This window comes from Ovis aries, chromosome 2 (genome assembly GCF_016772045.2).
Source record: "Ovis aries strain OAR_USU_Benz2616 breed Rambouillet chromosome 2, ARS-UI_Ramb_v3.0, whole genome shotgun sequence".
Lineage (NCBI taxonomy): Eukaryota > Metazoa > Chordata > Mammalia > Artiodactyla > Bovidae > Ovis > Ovis aries.
In genome coordinates, this window is record NC_056055.1 from 132,120,524 (window position 1) to 132,135,664 (window position 15,141).

Consider the following 15,141-nt stretch of genomic DNA (forward strand, 5'->3'; position numbering starts at 1 on the left):
AAAATTTTTCCTTTGTGATGAGAACTCTCAGGCTTTACTCTTTCAACAACTTTCATATGTAACATACAGCAGTGTTAATTGTTATGTTGTACATTACGTTCCTAGCACTTACTTGTCTAATAAACTAGAAGTTTGTACCTTTTGACCACCTTCCTCCAATTCTGCTCCCACCTCCCACCTCTGGTCGCCACAAATCTAATCTCTTCTCCTCTGGTCCTTGTTAAACAAGGGAATGAGGCCAAATCTCTAGTGTGTCACTGTTAATCTTGACTCCTGATTTAGACCTGGCTTTTCATGCATCGTGGTTTTGACCTTGGCTTTTCCTATAGTCCCTGGTTCCTGACTGTTTGGTGTCTGAACCACAACCCCATGTTGACAGTCCTTTGTCCATAGTCACAGACTTCTTAGCTTTCTTGGTTCTACCTGTAGGCTCACCTCCCTGATTCACCAAAGTCCTTAGATGGCTCCACTGTGCCAGGAAGAAAGGTGCTTCTATATGCTGACTTACCATGGCTGTCTCTTCATATGGTGATGTTTGGCTCAGACATATTAATTATACATAATAAATCTTATAGAGCATGGAGTTGCATTTTAACTCCACATACAATTTATCTGCACACTTACAATGGGTCTTTAACAGCTACCTGTCCCATCTATTAAAGAAATTTAAGATTTCATCATTTTGTTTCATACCCTACCACCTCACCAACTTTGGTTTCAGCTATGCTGTGGTTCTTCCATTTTCCTGTGTCTTGAGATATCTTTGTATCTCTTATAAGAAAGATAAATAATAATAGCCATGATGACAACAATAAGACAGGACCAAACAAAAAAGTGCCAACTAAGAGAAATGAAGAAAAGAGAAATAAGATCAGCAAACCAAGTTTGCTTTAGCAACACAGCTGAAGGAGAGTAACTTGGTAACATGTGTATACCAAGTCACTTCAGTCATGTCTGACTCTGTTACCCTGTGGACTGTAGCCCACAAGGCACCTTGGTCATGGGATTTCCTAGACAAGAATACCGGAATAGGTTGCCATGCCCTCCTCCAGGGCATCTTCCTGACCCAGGGATTGAACTAGGATCTGCTGCACTGGCAAGCGAATTCTTCACTGCCGAGCCACCGGGGAAGCCCAACTTGGTAATAACAATGATCAAATAGAAAAGTAACTTGGTAATAACAATGGCTGTTTCAAACCTCATCAGTTCAGTTCAGTTCAGTCGCTCAGTCGTGTCCAACTCTTTGCAGACCCATGAACCGGAGCACGCCAGGCCTCCCTGTCCATCACCAACTCCCGGAGTTCACTCAAACTCATGTCCAGTGAGTCAGTGATGCCATCCAGCCGTCTCATCCTCTGTCATCCCCTTCTCCTCCTGCCCCCAATCCCTCCCAGCATCAGAGTCTTTTCCAATGAGTCAACTCTTTGCATGAGGTGGCCAAAGTACTGGAGTTTCAGTATTAGCGTCATTCCTTCCAAAGAACACCCAGGACTGATCTCCTTCAGAATGGACTGGTTGGATCTTCTTGCAGTCCAAGGGACTCTCAAGAGTCTTCTCCAACACCACACTTCAAAAGCAAAGTTCTTAAAAGTTCAAAGGTTCTAAACCTCTGAAACACAGTCAGCTCCTGGTCTTGTTTTTGTTGACTGTATAGAAGTTCTCCATCTTTGGCTACAAAGAATATAATCAATATGATTTCAGTGCTGACCATCTGGTGATGTCCATGTGTAGAGTCATCTCTTGTGTTGTTGGAAGAGGGTGTTTGCTATGACCAGTGCATTTTCTTGGCCAAACTTTATTAGTCTTTACCCTGCTTCATTCTATATTCCAAAGCCAAATTTGCCTGTTACTCCAGGTATTTCTTGACGTCCTACTTTTGCATTCCAGTCCCCTATAATGAAAAGGACATCTTTTTTGGGTGGGTGTTAGTTCTAAAAGGTCTTGTAGGTCTTCATAGAACCATTCAACTTCAGCTTCTTCAGCGTTACTGGTTGGGGCATAGACTTGGATTACTGTGATATTGAATGGTTTGCCTTGGAGATGAACAGAGATCATTCTGTCGTTTTTGAGATTGCATCCAAGTACTGCATTTCAGACTCTTTTGTTGACCATGATGGCTACTCCATTTTTTCAGTGGGATTCCTCCCCACAGTAGTAGATATAATGGTCATCTGAGTTAAATTCCCCCATTCCAGTCCATTTTAGTTAGCTGATTCCTAGAATGTCATCATTCACTCTTGCCATCTCTTGTTTGACCACTTCCAATTTGCTTTGATTCATGGACCTGACATTCCAGGTTCCTATGCAATATTGCTCTTTACAGCATCAGACCTTGCTTCTATCACCAGTCACATCCACAGCTGGGTATTGTTTTTGCTTTGGCTCCATCCCTTCATTCTTTCTGGAGTTATTTCTCTACTGATCTCCAGTAGCATATTGGGCACCTACTGACCTGGGGAGTTCCTCTTTTGGTATCCTATCATTTCGCCTTTTTATACTGTTCATGGGGTTCTCAAGGCAAGAATACTGAAGTAGTTTGCCATTGCCTTCTCCAGTGGACCACATTCTGTCAGACCTTTCCACCATGACCTGCCCATCTTGGGTGGCCTCACGGGCATGGCTTAGTTTTACTGAGTTGGACAAGGCTGTGGTCCTAGTGTGATTAGATTGACTAGTTTTCTGTGATTATGGTTTCAGTGTGTCTGCCCTCTGTTGCCCTCTTGCAACACCTACCATCTTACTTGGGTTTCTTACCGCCACGGGTATCTCTTCACAGGTATCTCTTCACAGCTGCTCCAGCAAAGCACAGCCGCTGCTCCTTACCTTGGATGATGAGTATCTCCTCACTGCTGCCCCTCCTGACTTTGAACATGGAATAGCTCCTCTAGGCCCTCCTGTGCCCACGCAGCCACAGCTCCTTGGACCTAAAAGAAGCAGAAGATATTAAGAGAGGTGGCAAGAATACACAGAAGAACTGTACATAAAAGATCTTCACAACCCAGATAATCACAATGGTGTGATCACTCACCTAGAGCCAGACATCCTGGAATGTGAAGTCAAGTGGGCCTTAGAAAGCATCACTACGAACAAAGCTAGTGGAGGTGATAGAATTCCAGTTGAGCTGTTTCAAATCCTGGAAGATGATGCTGTGAAAGTGCTGCACTCAATATGCCCACAAATTTGGAAGACTCGGCAGTGGCCACAGGACTGGGAAAGGTCAATTTTCATTCCAATCCCAAAGAAAAGCAATGCCAAAGAATGCTCAAACTACCACACAACTGCACTCATTTCACATGCTAGTAAAGTGATGCTCAAAATTCTCCAAGCCAGGCTTCAGCAATATGTGAACCATGAACTTCCTGATGTTCAAGCTGGTTTTAGAAAAGGCAGAGGAACCAGAGATCAAATTGCCAACATTGGCTGGATCATGGAAAAAGCAAGAGAGTTCCAGAAAAACATCTATTTCTGCTTTATTGACTATGCCAAAGCCTTTGACTGTGTGGATCACAATAAACTGTGGAAAATTCTGAAAGAGATGGGAATCCCAGACCACCTGACCTGCCTCTTGAGAAACCTATATGCAGGTCAGGAAGCAACAGTTAGAAAAGGACATGGAACAACAGACTGGTTCCAAATAGGAAAAGGAGTATGTCAAGGCTGTATAATGTCACCCTGCTTATTTAACTTCTATGCAGAGTACATCATGAGAAACGCTGGACTGGAAGAATCACAAGCTGGAATGAAGATTGCCAGGAGAAATCTCAATAACCTCAGATATGCAGATGACACCACCCTTATGGCAGAAAGTGAAGAGGAACTAATAAGCCTCTTGATGAGAATGAAAGTGGAGAGTGAAAAAGTTGGCTTAAAGCTCAACATTCAGAAAACGAAGATCATGGCATCTGGTCCCATCACTTCATGGGAAATCGATGGGAAACAGTGGAAACAGTGTCAGACTTTTATTTTGGGGGCTCCAAAATCACTGAAGATGGTGACTACAGCCATGAAATTAAAAGATGCTTACTCCTTGGAAGAAAAGTTATGACCAACCTAGACAGCATATTGAAAAGCAGAGATATTACTTTGCCAACAAAGGTCCATTTAGTCAAGGCTATGGTTTTTCCAGTGGTCATGTATGGATGTGAGAGTTGGACTGTGAAGAAAGCTGAGCGCCGAAGAATTGATGCTTTTGAACTGTGGTGTTGGAGAAGACTCTTGAGAGTCCCTTGGACTGCAAGAAGATCCAACCAGTCCATCCTAAAGGAGATCAGTCCTGGGTGTTCATTGGAAGGACTGATGCTGAAGCTTAAACTCCAATACTTTGGTTACCTCATGCAAAGAGTTGACTCATTGGAAAAGACTCTGATGCTGGGAGGTATTGGGGGCAGGAGAAGAAGGGGACAGAAGGGGATGACAGATGGCTGGATGGCATCACTGACTCACTGGACGTGAGTTTAAGTGAATTCCAGGAGTTGGTGATGGTCAGGGAGGCCTGGCTTGCTGTGATTCATGGGGTCACAAAGAGTCGGACATGACCAAGGGATTGAACTGAACTGAACCACCTACCACACTGCTTCAGGTCCTAAAAAAGTAACACTTCAAAAACATACATATTTTGGGGAATATTTTGTAGTATTTAAAAGTCTATACATTTTGTTTGTGTGTGTGTGTGTAAAAGAATTCAGAGGGAAGATTTTTGTTAGTTGTTGAGCAATAACATTCTGTGAATACATATTAAGAACAACAGTGATAATTTTGCACTTTTTCTCGGCAAGTATCAAATTAGGATGCTCAAAGCATTAGCTCTCTAGTTACCATATGCCGTGTCTTTGTTTTTGTGCAGTGTATTCTCAAGCCTTCCATCAATTCAGAACAATTAATTATACTTCTTTGTATGGAGAAAAGCAGAATAGTACATTTCAAATTGTTAAAGACTAATCAAAATTTTTGAAAGCTTAGCTTTCCAAGCAATTTTGGGAAAATAAGTGCTGTTTATGATCAGTCATAAATGTGAGGAGATGCTTCTATGAATTGGAATTAAATGGGTGTTACTAACTGATGTACCAATAAAAGCACTTTTAAGCTTCAGACAGTTGGTCAATCTATTGGTTTGCATTTCAATGACTTATTCATTTTATATGTTGTATTTCCATTAACTTCTCCTCATTTGCAGCTCCATAAGCCATTTGAAAGAGGATGTAGATGAGATGTGGGACTGAACTTGGTCTTCAAACCTTCTATTGTTGGGAGAAGGGCAGTAGGGTTCTGGGTAAGATATGCAGGCCAGTGCACTAAGCCTATGAGGAAAGTTGGTGGAAAACATAACCAACCTAACCAAACCAAAGCTAACAAACAAATGTTCTGAAAACTCTAAAGTAGTAGTTCACAAGGCCCCTCAGACCCCTGGCAGCCTTGGACTTATTAAAGGACCTGTAATTCTGTGCTTCTTAACCCTGACCAACAGTTAGAAGTCAGATCCCCTTCTTAACCCCTCCTCCCACCAGTTATGATTTAATTGGTCAGGGTGGGGCTAGGGCATGAGTAGTTACCTAAAGCCCTGCAAATGATCCCAGTGTCAGGAACAGTTGCTAGCAACTGCTCTGTTCTTATGAACACCTAGCAACATCTGTAGACTGAAGTATTACTGTATATATACACATGTCATGTATTACTTTTCCTTTGTAATCTATGGAAAGAATAACTCAGATACAAATTCATTAAATGTTTCATGGAGTTAATAGAAGCTTTTTTTGTATTTACATGCTTTCTCATCTATGTCCCATCATGTGGACATTTTCAAACTTGAAGAGTTTGATAACCTTAGCTATGACCTTGGCTATGAAGGGCTCAGGGTAGAGTTGAGATTGTGGTTAAAACAATCACCCTTATAGGTGGTCAAGACTAGTTCTTGGCTAAATCGCAAGCGCTGGATAATCTTACTCTAAAGTGTTCGGGAGAGAGCTCTTAAACACAGAGAGGGTAAAGGAGATTTGTGTGATGCACCCTTGCTGTGATTCTGAGAACTGAATGAGATTTGTAGCTCTGGCTCCTGTCTTGGGGAGCCTTAAGTGGCTTCTTTGAGAAAGTGAAAAGAAGACAGGATAGATTCCCTTTTGCTTTGAGGCTTCTTACATGCCTCTGAAATATGTCTCCCTGGGGCAGGCCAGGTTTGTTGAGTGCAATGAACATAGCTCTTTCTTTCAAGGACCTGCAGGCTCAGACTGAAGAAGTTCTGTCTATAGCCTAAGGGGACCTTGTGGGTGGGACCTGCTTTCTGGGTGTGTTCTGTGGCATCACAGTTCAACCCAGGAATGTGCAGAGTAGGCTGCAAGCCCAAGATCCTGGCTCAGAAGTATATCTATCTATGGTTCTCTCTGTAGCGGGCACAGGTCAGTTCCATTGCTGCTGCTGCTGCTGCTAAGTCACTTCAGTCGTGTCCGACTCTGTGCGACCCCAAAGACGACAGCCCACCAGGCTCCCCCATCCCTGGGATTCTCCAGGCAAGAACACTGGAGTGGGTTGCCATTTCCTTCTCCATTGCTGAAAAGACAAAATTGCTTTTGGCCTTATGTCTTGATCTTTTTAAATATTAAAAATCATAGCTAGGTGTGAAATGCAAAAGGTAGTTCTGCACAGAAGGCACTGGGATCCCTGGACTTCTCAAGAACAGTTATATTTAAGATATCTGTGGTAGGAAAAATATTATGACATAATAAAAACACTCGAAGCAAGAAGAGTCTGCCACAATCATAAGAAACTCATTCCAGATTTTAACAACCTTATTAAAGAAGCTCTTACTTTAATTTATTAGAAATCTCTCCTGTTGTAGATCATTTCTTATTTTTTTATCCTCAGGGAGATGAATACAAATTGGACACCATTCTCTATGTGGTATTTCATTATCGACCTGGAGGCATTTCTTAATTTCCTATTTAAGTTTACGTCTCCAGCAATAAACAGGCCCAGTGTTTTTCTCTTCTTACTTCCCCTGTCTCCTCCTTACCTGGCCTTCTGTGAAGCTTTGCTGGTGTGTGTGGTGAACTCCTGAAGACCTCTGGTAAAGTTATTGAACAGAGTCCTTCATTCTTACCTAAGTACTCCCTTCTTGGGAACTTCCTGGTGGTCCAGTGGTTCAGACTCCAAGCTTCCACTGCAGGAGGCATGTGTTTGATCCCACATGCTGAGTGGCCAAAAAAAGGAAGAAAGAAAGAAAGAAAATTAGTCGCCTCTTTGCATTGCAAGTCCATTTCCTGAAATTAGAACACTTTCCTACCTACCTATCTCTGTCTCAAACAGGGCAGCGCCACCACCCCGTGAATGGCCCATGGTTAAACCGCAGAGCAGCCACAAGGGAACGCTTATTTCCCGCTCAGCGCTTGTCCCCTTCCTCTGTTCATCACTCAGTGAATCTCTGCACTGGACACATGGAGTTAGTTTTTTACATTAAATAGCATGAGCAACTTTACATCAAATTAATCAGCAAGTCCTATTGATTCTACCTCCTAAATGTCTTTCACCTCAGTCCTTTCCATTACCCCTCCCACCAGTAGCCACCATCCCAGTCTAGATGGTATCTCTCTCACCTGGATCTCTTATTTCCTGCTCATTCTTTACATTTAAGCCATAAGAACTCTTTCTAAAATGAGGAATCAGTAACATTACTCCCTCCTACCTTCTTAAAACCCTCTAGTGACTCCGCACAACCCCCTCTCAACCACCATGGTAAATTTACAATTCAAAACCCTGGTTACTAAGCACCCTTTTGTCAGCCTCCAGCTGCTGGTTTTGTTCCATCTCTGACTCTTCCCTAGAGCACCATCTTCAACTTCTTTCATTTCCTCAGATTCATCAGCTTTCTATTGCCTCCGAGTCTTAAATACTATTCCCTTTTCCTGGGACACTGATCCTTTGGCTGGCAGCTTAAAAATTTCACTTTCCTTGAGAGATCCACCCCCACCCCACCTGGCCCCATACTGTGTGTTCCAGAGTGCCCTAAGTTTCTCTTACTATTATACTCACTTGTGATCATTGCTTGGCTAGCAAGATCTATTTTTTGCTATCTTCCATTTTTAAGCTTTCATTCTTTCTACAATATCAGAGTAATATGTCCCTTTATCTAGTTATCCTTAGTTCTCTTCATCTCTGCCATTAATTTATACCTCAATTTTCGGCTCAGCTTTCTTAATTTTCTTAAATTGGAAATTAATCTAGAGGATTAATATAATTAGGGAAGTATGCAATTGTATCAACTCTTCTGACCTCTCATGAGATGAATTATATCAACTTTTGAGTTAATTTGGGAGAATATTCCCATAAATAATGTGATGAAGACATGGACAAAGTATGTTTTACCGTGCATTATATTTAAAAAACCATTAAGACTTAATGAAATGAATCATTCTTCTCGGCTTTTAAATTGGAAGATTAACACTTGCCACATATATCAATATAATTATCTTTTTCTCCTCTAGTTACAAGTTTATCAGGTGAATGGGGAGAGTTGAGAAGAGGGTGAAGAGGGTATACTATATTTTTGTTTCCCTTGGTCATGATTAGGCACCCCTATGTCTGTGGTCTTCATGTGGCTTTGGCTATGTTGGCAATGAATACCCCATAGTCTTGGTGGTTAATTAACTCAGAGTTGAACTGTGGTGGATGAGGCCCTTCTCCAGAGATACAGACCATCACAAAGATAAGAGCAGAAAGGCTTGCCTATTCCAGAGTAGATTTTCAAGTCCAGTCTCACAGGGTCCACATCACTAATATATAACCAACAAAATACATGCCATGACATCACCTTTCTTCCTTCCCATTTTAAGGCTTTTTTCTCATTAATGAACTTTATTGATCTTACTAGTGACTAAGCTCTTCATCATTTTGGACAATTGGTCTCATATGAGAATCATTTATGAACATTTAAAACCAAGTAAAAACCAAAGCTTCATACTGATTGATTTAACCTTCTCAGGTAATTCTCACCTGCAGCCAGAGTAAAAAACCACTGATTTAGGTCACGGGACACACTCACTAATTTATGAACCTTCTTTTTTTTTTTTAAATTTTTAAATGTTTTTATCAACCTTCTTGACTTTCTTCATATGTAGACTTTCACCTTCATCTCACCGTTCCCCATCCCAGTAAATGGTGCTTCCATCTATACAGTTTCTCAAATTAAAACCTGAGATTCTTCATCTTTCTTTAGTCCCCCATCCTCAACCAGTGTGTCAGGAAGTACTGTGAACTCAACATATCCATCTATTTCTCCTTACCTCCATTGCTTTCTTTTAACCCAGAACATCATCTTGCCTTACCTGGACCACTGACATTTCCTAACTGGTTTCTCCTATTCCAACCCAATCTCATCTTCCACAAAGTTCTTAACTTTTAAAAAATAGTCTTAAACTTTTATTGCAAAATATTTCAAACTTTTAGATAAGAATAGGCGGTCAAGGTTTATAGAGTCTAAACACTGTACTATATTTGCTTCAAAGTTTTTGTTGTTGTTTGTTTGTTTTTTAGTGAGGAAAAATTGGTTGTTAAGAGCTGAAGGCTCACCCTCCCTCTCCCTCATGCCATCTCCTCTCTTCCTCCCTGGAGCTAACCAACCATGCATATTAGTTTAGAGTTTATTATTCTCATACATGCAGTATACTTTGCTATATAATATTTAGCATTGTTTTTAAATATTGGTGGTATTATATAGATGGTATCAGATTGTAGCACTTTGCTTCATTTAACATGTTTTTGATATTTGTTCATGTCAATACAAGAAGCTTTAGTATATTCATTTAAATTGTTGTAGAGTATATCAAAACAAGCCATCATAATGTATCTTTCTGTTGACCATTCAACTGACTTCCAGGTTTTTCCTTTTCATAATTGATGTCGCAGTGAACATTTGTACATTTCTCTATGGTACATGTATTATAGTATCTCTAAATATATGCCAAGAAGTGAAATGTGAGGTCTCAGGGCCTTTTTAACCTTCTAATATTTTGTATAATTGCAATATAGTTTTTTTTTAAAGTTCTATTACTCAGGAAAAATGTTGTAGAGCACCTCTAGTATGCCAGTATGAGGCAGTAAATGAGAGACAAAAGCTCTTCTGTCTTAGATCTTATACACCAGTGGCAGGAGAGCAAATAAACCAAGATGATGCTTTCAGAGAATGCTGAGTGCTGAAATGAATCATAGCATCCTTCTGCTTCAAGACCTTCGGTGATTTTCCATTAGGAATAATGTAGCTTCTGCCTGGTCCTGTTAAGACTTGGCACTCCCTGGCTCCTGCCTTCCTCTTCCATTCTCCCTTTGCCTTCCTGTTCTCTTGCCTTTGACCTTCGAGTCTGGGGAAACTACTAAGCTCTCTCTTGCTTCTGGACCTTCACATGGGCAATGTTTCAGCTTCCCGTAAAGTTTTCCCCAGCATTCTTTGACTGACAAATTATTCCTTGTGAATCTAGTCTGAGCATACTTGTCCTGTCTTCAGAGAGACCTTCCTTGATCCCCAGAAAAATAGATGCCTTCTTTTGAGGCTGTCTCATGACACCTTGCTCTTTTACTCAGTATCAGTTCCCACAATATATGGTATAGAATTGTATGCCTGTCCCCTGCCTCAGCTGCTAGACTGCATGTGCCGTGACGGCTGGGATGATGCTCACAGCCTGATACATGGTGGCTCCTAAGTGGATGACAAACACAAAAGTAATAATGTAACTTAGTGTTTTTCTGAAAGTTTGGTTGCAGGCTCATTTTGAGCAGGCGATTTGGTTTTGCTTGGCTTTTGATTTCTGTCTCTCCTTTAGGGCTCCACTCTTCCTAACTCAGGGTTTAGAATGGCCTCCAGAAGTCCTGGACCAGAATCAGGCCTTCGTAGAAGAGGGCTCCAGTCCTTTTGATTATGGGGATAGCACAACACTCGTAGAAGGCCAAGAGTGTTTGCCCTGGGGGCTCTCACCTTGTCCACAGCCAGCCTCCCTAGGCCCTCAGACAGATAAAATTCATAGTTCTAGATGGTGGTAGATGACAGTGCTTTGCTTCTTATTTTTAAGCCTCTTTCAACAAGGGAATGTCAAGAGCACTGGGAGAAGCCTCCTTTCAGCCCCTAGCTTGAAACAGTGAGCCTGGATCCAGTTCATCTTCTTCCTTGGAATGTTTTTAGCCCCCATTACCCTGTCAGGAGCCAGTCTTTGCTCTCTCTCTCTCACTCTCTCCTTTCTTCCTTCTCTTTCCTCCCACCCTCCCTGCCTTCCTTTTCTCTTCTTTCATTCCTTCCTTTTTCTTGCTTTCCATTTGAAAGTAAATTGAAGGTATTATGACATTTCATCTCAAAATACTCTAGCATGCATATCCTGAAGATAAGAACATTCTCCTACATCATTACCATATCACTATCACACCCAAGAAATTATATATTGACACGATATTACGTAATATATAAAGTTCTTGCTTAACTTTCCCTAGCCATCTTCCCCCTAAATTGCACAACACGTTTCAATGTCATTTAGGTTTCAGATCCCTTCTGTCTTCTTTAAGCCAGCACAGCTCCCATGGCCTTATCTCATCTCTCATGATACTGACATTTTTGAAGCGTCTAGGTCAGGCTTCTGATAGAACGACTGGTGATCTGCATTCTTCCTAATTTTCTTTTCCTGAATGATCAGATTCAGAGGTTGGACGAAAGCATTCCACATCCTTGATAATGCTGTGTCCTTATAGCACCACATCAGGGGGGCACATGGTGCTATTTTGTCTCATTAATGGTGATGCTAAGTTTGATCATTTTTTCAATCTTATGTCCATCAGATCTTTTAATAAAAAGACATCTTTTCCTCTTTGAATTCAACGAGGAATCTGTGGGATAGCACTTTGAGACTAAGTGAATAACTTGTTTAACAGTAATTTTTCACCTAATGGTATTGGCATCTTGATTGGCATCGTTGATGAATGATTTTTGCTTGTATCCATTATTGCATTGGTAGTTGAAAAATAGGTATTACATAATTTTATCATTTCTTCTATGTTTTTAGCTAACATTCTGTAAAGAAACCTGTTACCTACTTCCTCCCCATTACATTAAAAACATTTTAAAAAGTATTTAAAAAGTATCAGTATGGGCTCATACATTCTATTTTTTTCCCACAGGATCATTTGACTGGAAGAAAAGTAGTGCTTTTCTGCATTTTTTAAATAATACTTAATATATTTATTATGTATTTTTCTTATATAATACTTTGTAGCCAGTTGTCTATGTGAAATAACATATTTTAGTAAATAGTATAGTGTGAGGTTCTATAAAAAACACTTCCCACTCCCCCAGTTTTGATATGTTGCTGTGGTGGGGTTTAAAGTTTCTCTTTTCGTTTACCATGGTTAACAACTCTGGGGGTAATTTGTTTTCATTTATACTCCTTTGGTGAATTCAACATACAATCAACTCTGTTCTTGTTATTAAAAATCAGTGAGGTGAGGTTCCCAACATAAGTTCTTATACACAGAAATAGACAAAAATACACTTCTCTCTCCTTCTTGACAACAAGGCACATACAATTAATGCCCTCTCTTGTCTTATTTTTAGGATCGAAGATTCAATGATGAAATTGACAAGCTAACTGGGTACAAGACAAAGTCATTGCTGTGCATGCCTATCCGAAGCAGTGACGGGGAGATCATCGGCGTGGCCCAAGCGATCAATAAGATTCCTGAGGGTGCTCCATTTACTGAAGATGATGAAAAAGTAAGACTGCGTGCATCTTGTGATTTGTACTTTTCTTCTTGATCACTGATTGCTATTCTCTCTGAAAAGGACAGGAATTACATGAATAGCTGTTGGATTGGACCATTCATGGATCAAATAACTTTTTCTCCTATTATATATAATATAATGGGAGCTTTTTTTTTATTTTTGCCATATCATAGAATGTAGTATGGTTGAAAATAATTACTTCATCTTCACCTTAACTTGCTTTTCATTGCAATCCCCAGTAGTTTTCTAGTTATTCCCTAATCTTTATATTCCTTATAAATAAGCTTTTTAATTGAGGATCATAACACCAGCACACACAGCCCAAGGGAAGATAGGGCAGATAAAAAGATTACTGTGTTTCAGAAACTCAGCCCTTTTCTTATATTTTTATAACCACTGTGAAGAATTATTTTCTCAGTTCTTCTATAAAAATCTCAATAAAATGAATGTTATTTAATTGTTAATCCAAATTGCTAATAAAAAGGACATTATTTTTGTCCCTGAAGAGCAGTTGACCTTGGTAGAAATGATGTACTCTTTGCTCTGAAATGTTGAATTTTCTCACCAGTATTTTATCCACCAGCTCATTTTAAAAGAGAGAGCTTCAAAGAGCTGAAGTTCTGGCTTCAAATCTCTTTCCATTCATGTTGAATAGAACCTGGTGGAATATTTATAAAATCTGTGGTAAAAGCAAACCTCAAGTTAATTTGTTTAGGTTTATGATTGCCATATTCCTGTTTGATTCTAAAAAGCACTTTATAATTTAACCTTCTGGCTGTGAGATTGCTGTTTGCCAGTGCTGATTACTAATGCATTAAATTAATACAAATGTTCTGATATAAAAGGTCAACATAAAATATGATTATAAGGAAAAAGATTTTTAAGAGTCTTTTATTGAGAGGTCATTTCTCTAGTCAGATTTACACAGCCCAAATCCCAGAAAAGGCTGATAAACTCTTACTGTGTGATGGGACCTCAGACAAGGTCTTACCCATCCAACAATCGGCTACAGTGTGAAGGTACTTAGGTTGTGGCCATGAGAAACAAAGGTAAATTCCAGATGTGCTATGCTGTGTGGTCTGCACGAGGAAGAAGGGGAGGTCAGCAATTAGATATTCTAGAACTGCTGTGAGTGCCTAGGAAAGAGAGAGCAGGCCCTCTCGAAGACTCTGAAGAGGCTTCTTGGAGGAGATGACCTCTGATTAGACCTCTGAAGAAAGTTTTTTTTAAGACAAAGCTTGGTGAGAAGGTGATGCTGTTTAGGAACACGTAAAACGTAGTCTACCTCATTCACTATGCATATATTTCCATGGAATGTGCAGAGAGAACAAGCATTTTATTTTGCTCCTTTTGTACCAAAGATGACAGTCTTATAATAATATACCTCCTATCAGGACTTACAGGCTTCGCTGATGGCTTGGATGTTAAAGAATCTGCCTGCAAAGCAAGAGACACAGGTTCAATCCCTGGGATGGGAACATACGGTGGAGAAGGGAATGGCTACCCACTCCAGAGTCCTCGCCTGGAGAATTCCATGGATAGAGGAGCTTGGCGGGCTACAGTCTGTGGGGTCACAAAAAATCAGACGCACAACTGAGCAGCTTTCACAGGGACATAATAAGGACTTATAGAAGGATCTGAGTTTGGTTTTTCCAAACGTAATAGCATCTCCCAAATAGTTGAGTTTATATACAGATATTATCAACATAGCTTGTCGGTAAAGAATCTGCCTGCAATGCAGGAGACCTGGGTTCGATTCCTGGGTTGGGAAGATCCTCTGGAGAAGGAAATGGCAATCCACTCCAGTATTCTTGCCTGGAAAATCCCATGGACAGAGGAACCTGATGGGCTACAGTTCATGGGGTCACAAAGAGTCTGACACGACTTAGCATCTAAACCACCACCATATACAGATATTAGTCTTGCTTTGACTCTATCTCCTTCATTTAAGAGAATTCCATTATATATTTAATTCTCATCTCTGATTCCATTTATGGTAGATTTATTTTCTGGACTTTTCTCAGTGGATTTGTACTTAGAATCTAGGACTTCATAAACTCTGGATGATTGAAAGGGAAGGTCTGCAGAGGCCTTGTTCCTGTCTAGAACAGCACCAGTGCTTAGCTCTGCTGAGAATGAGGGCTAGGCCCAAGCTTCAGCTTGGCTAAGGACAAGTAGCCTGCTTTGGGTGAGCCACTTAAACTCTGACATTCAGTTTCCTGTTTGGTCAACTAGACTATCTACCATTCTACAGCATGAGAGCTTAATAAGGTTATCACTAGCAAATACTTTGCAAAGTGTAAGAAACTAGGCAAATGTAAACATAATTTTTAAAAAAACTAACCTTTTCCCAAAGAGTTTCAAAGTGTTCCTCTATATTTGTCACTTATTCCCAGGCA

General features: G+C 40.4%; 1 protein-coding gene across 2 annotated transcripts in view; it reads left to right on the forward strand.

The window, feature by feature from the left end:
- Nucleotides 1-15,141, forward strand: part of PDE11A (phosphodiesterase 11A) — a 462,517-nt gene that overhangs the window by 82,108 nt on the left and 365,268 nt on the right. For both annotated transcript variants that reach the window (XM_042243674.2, XM_004004552.6), the window contains exon 2: nucleotides 12,575-12,733. In XM_042243674.2, coding sequence (XP_042099608.1) covers nucleotides 12,575-12,733 — 159 coding nt within the window. The remainder of the gene's footprint in view (nucleotides 1-12,574; nucleotides 12,734-15,141) is intronic.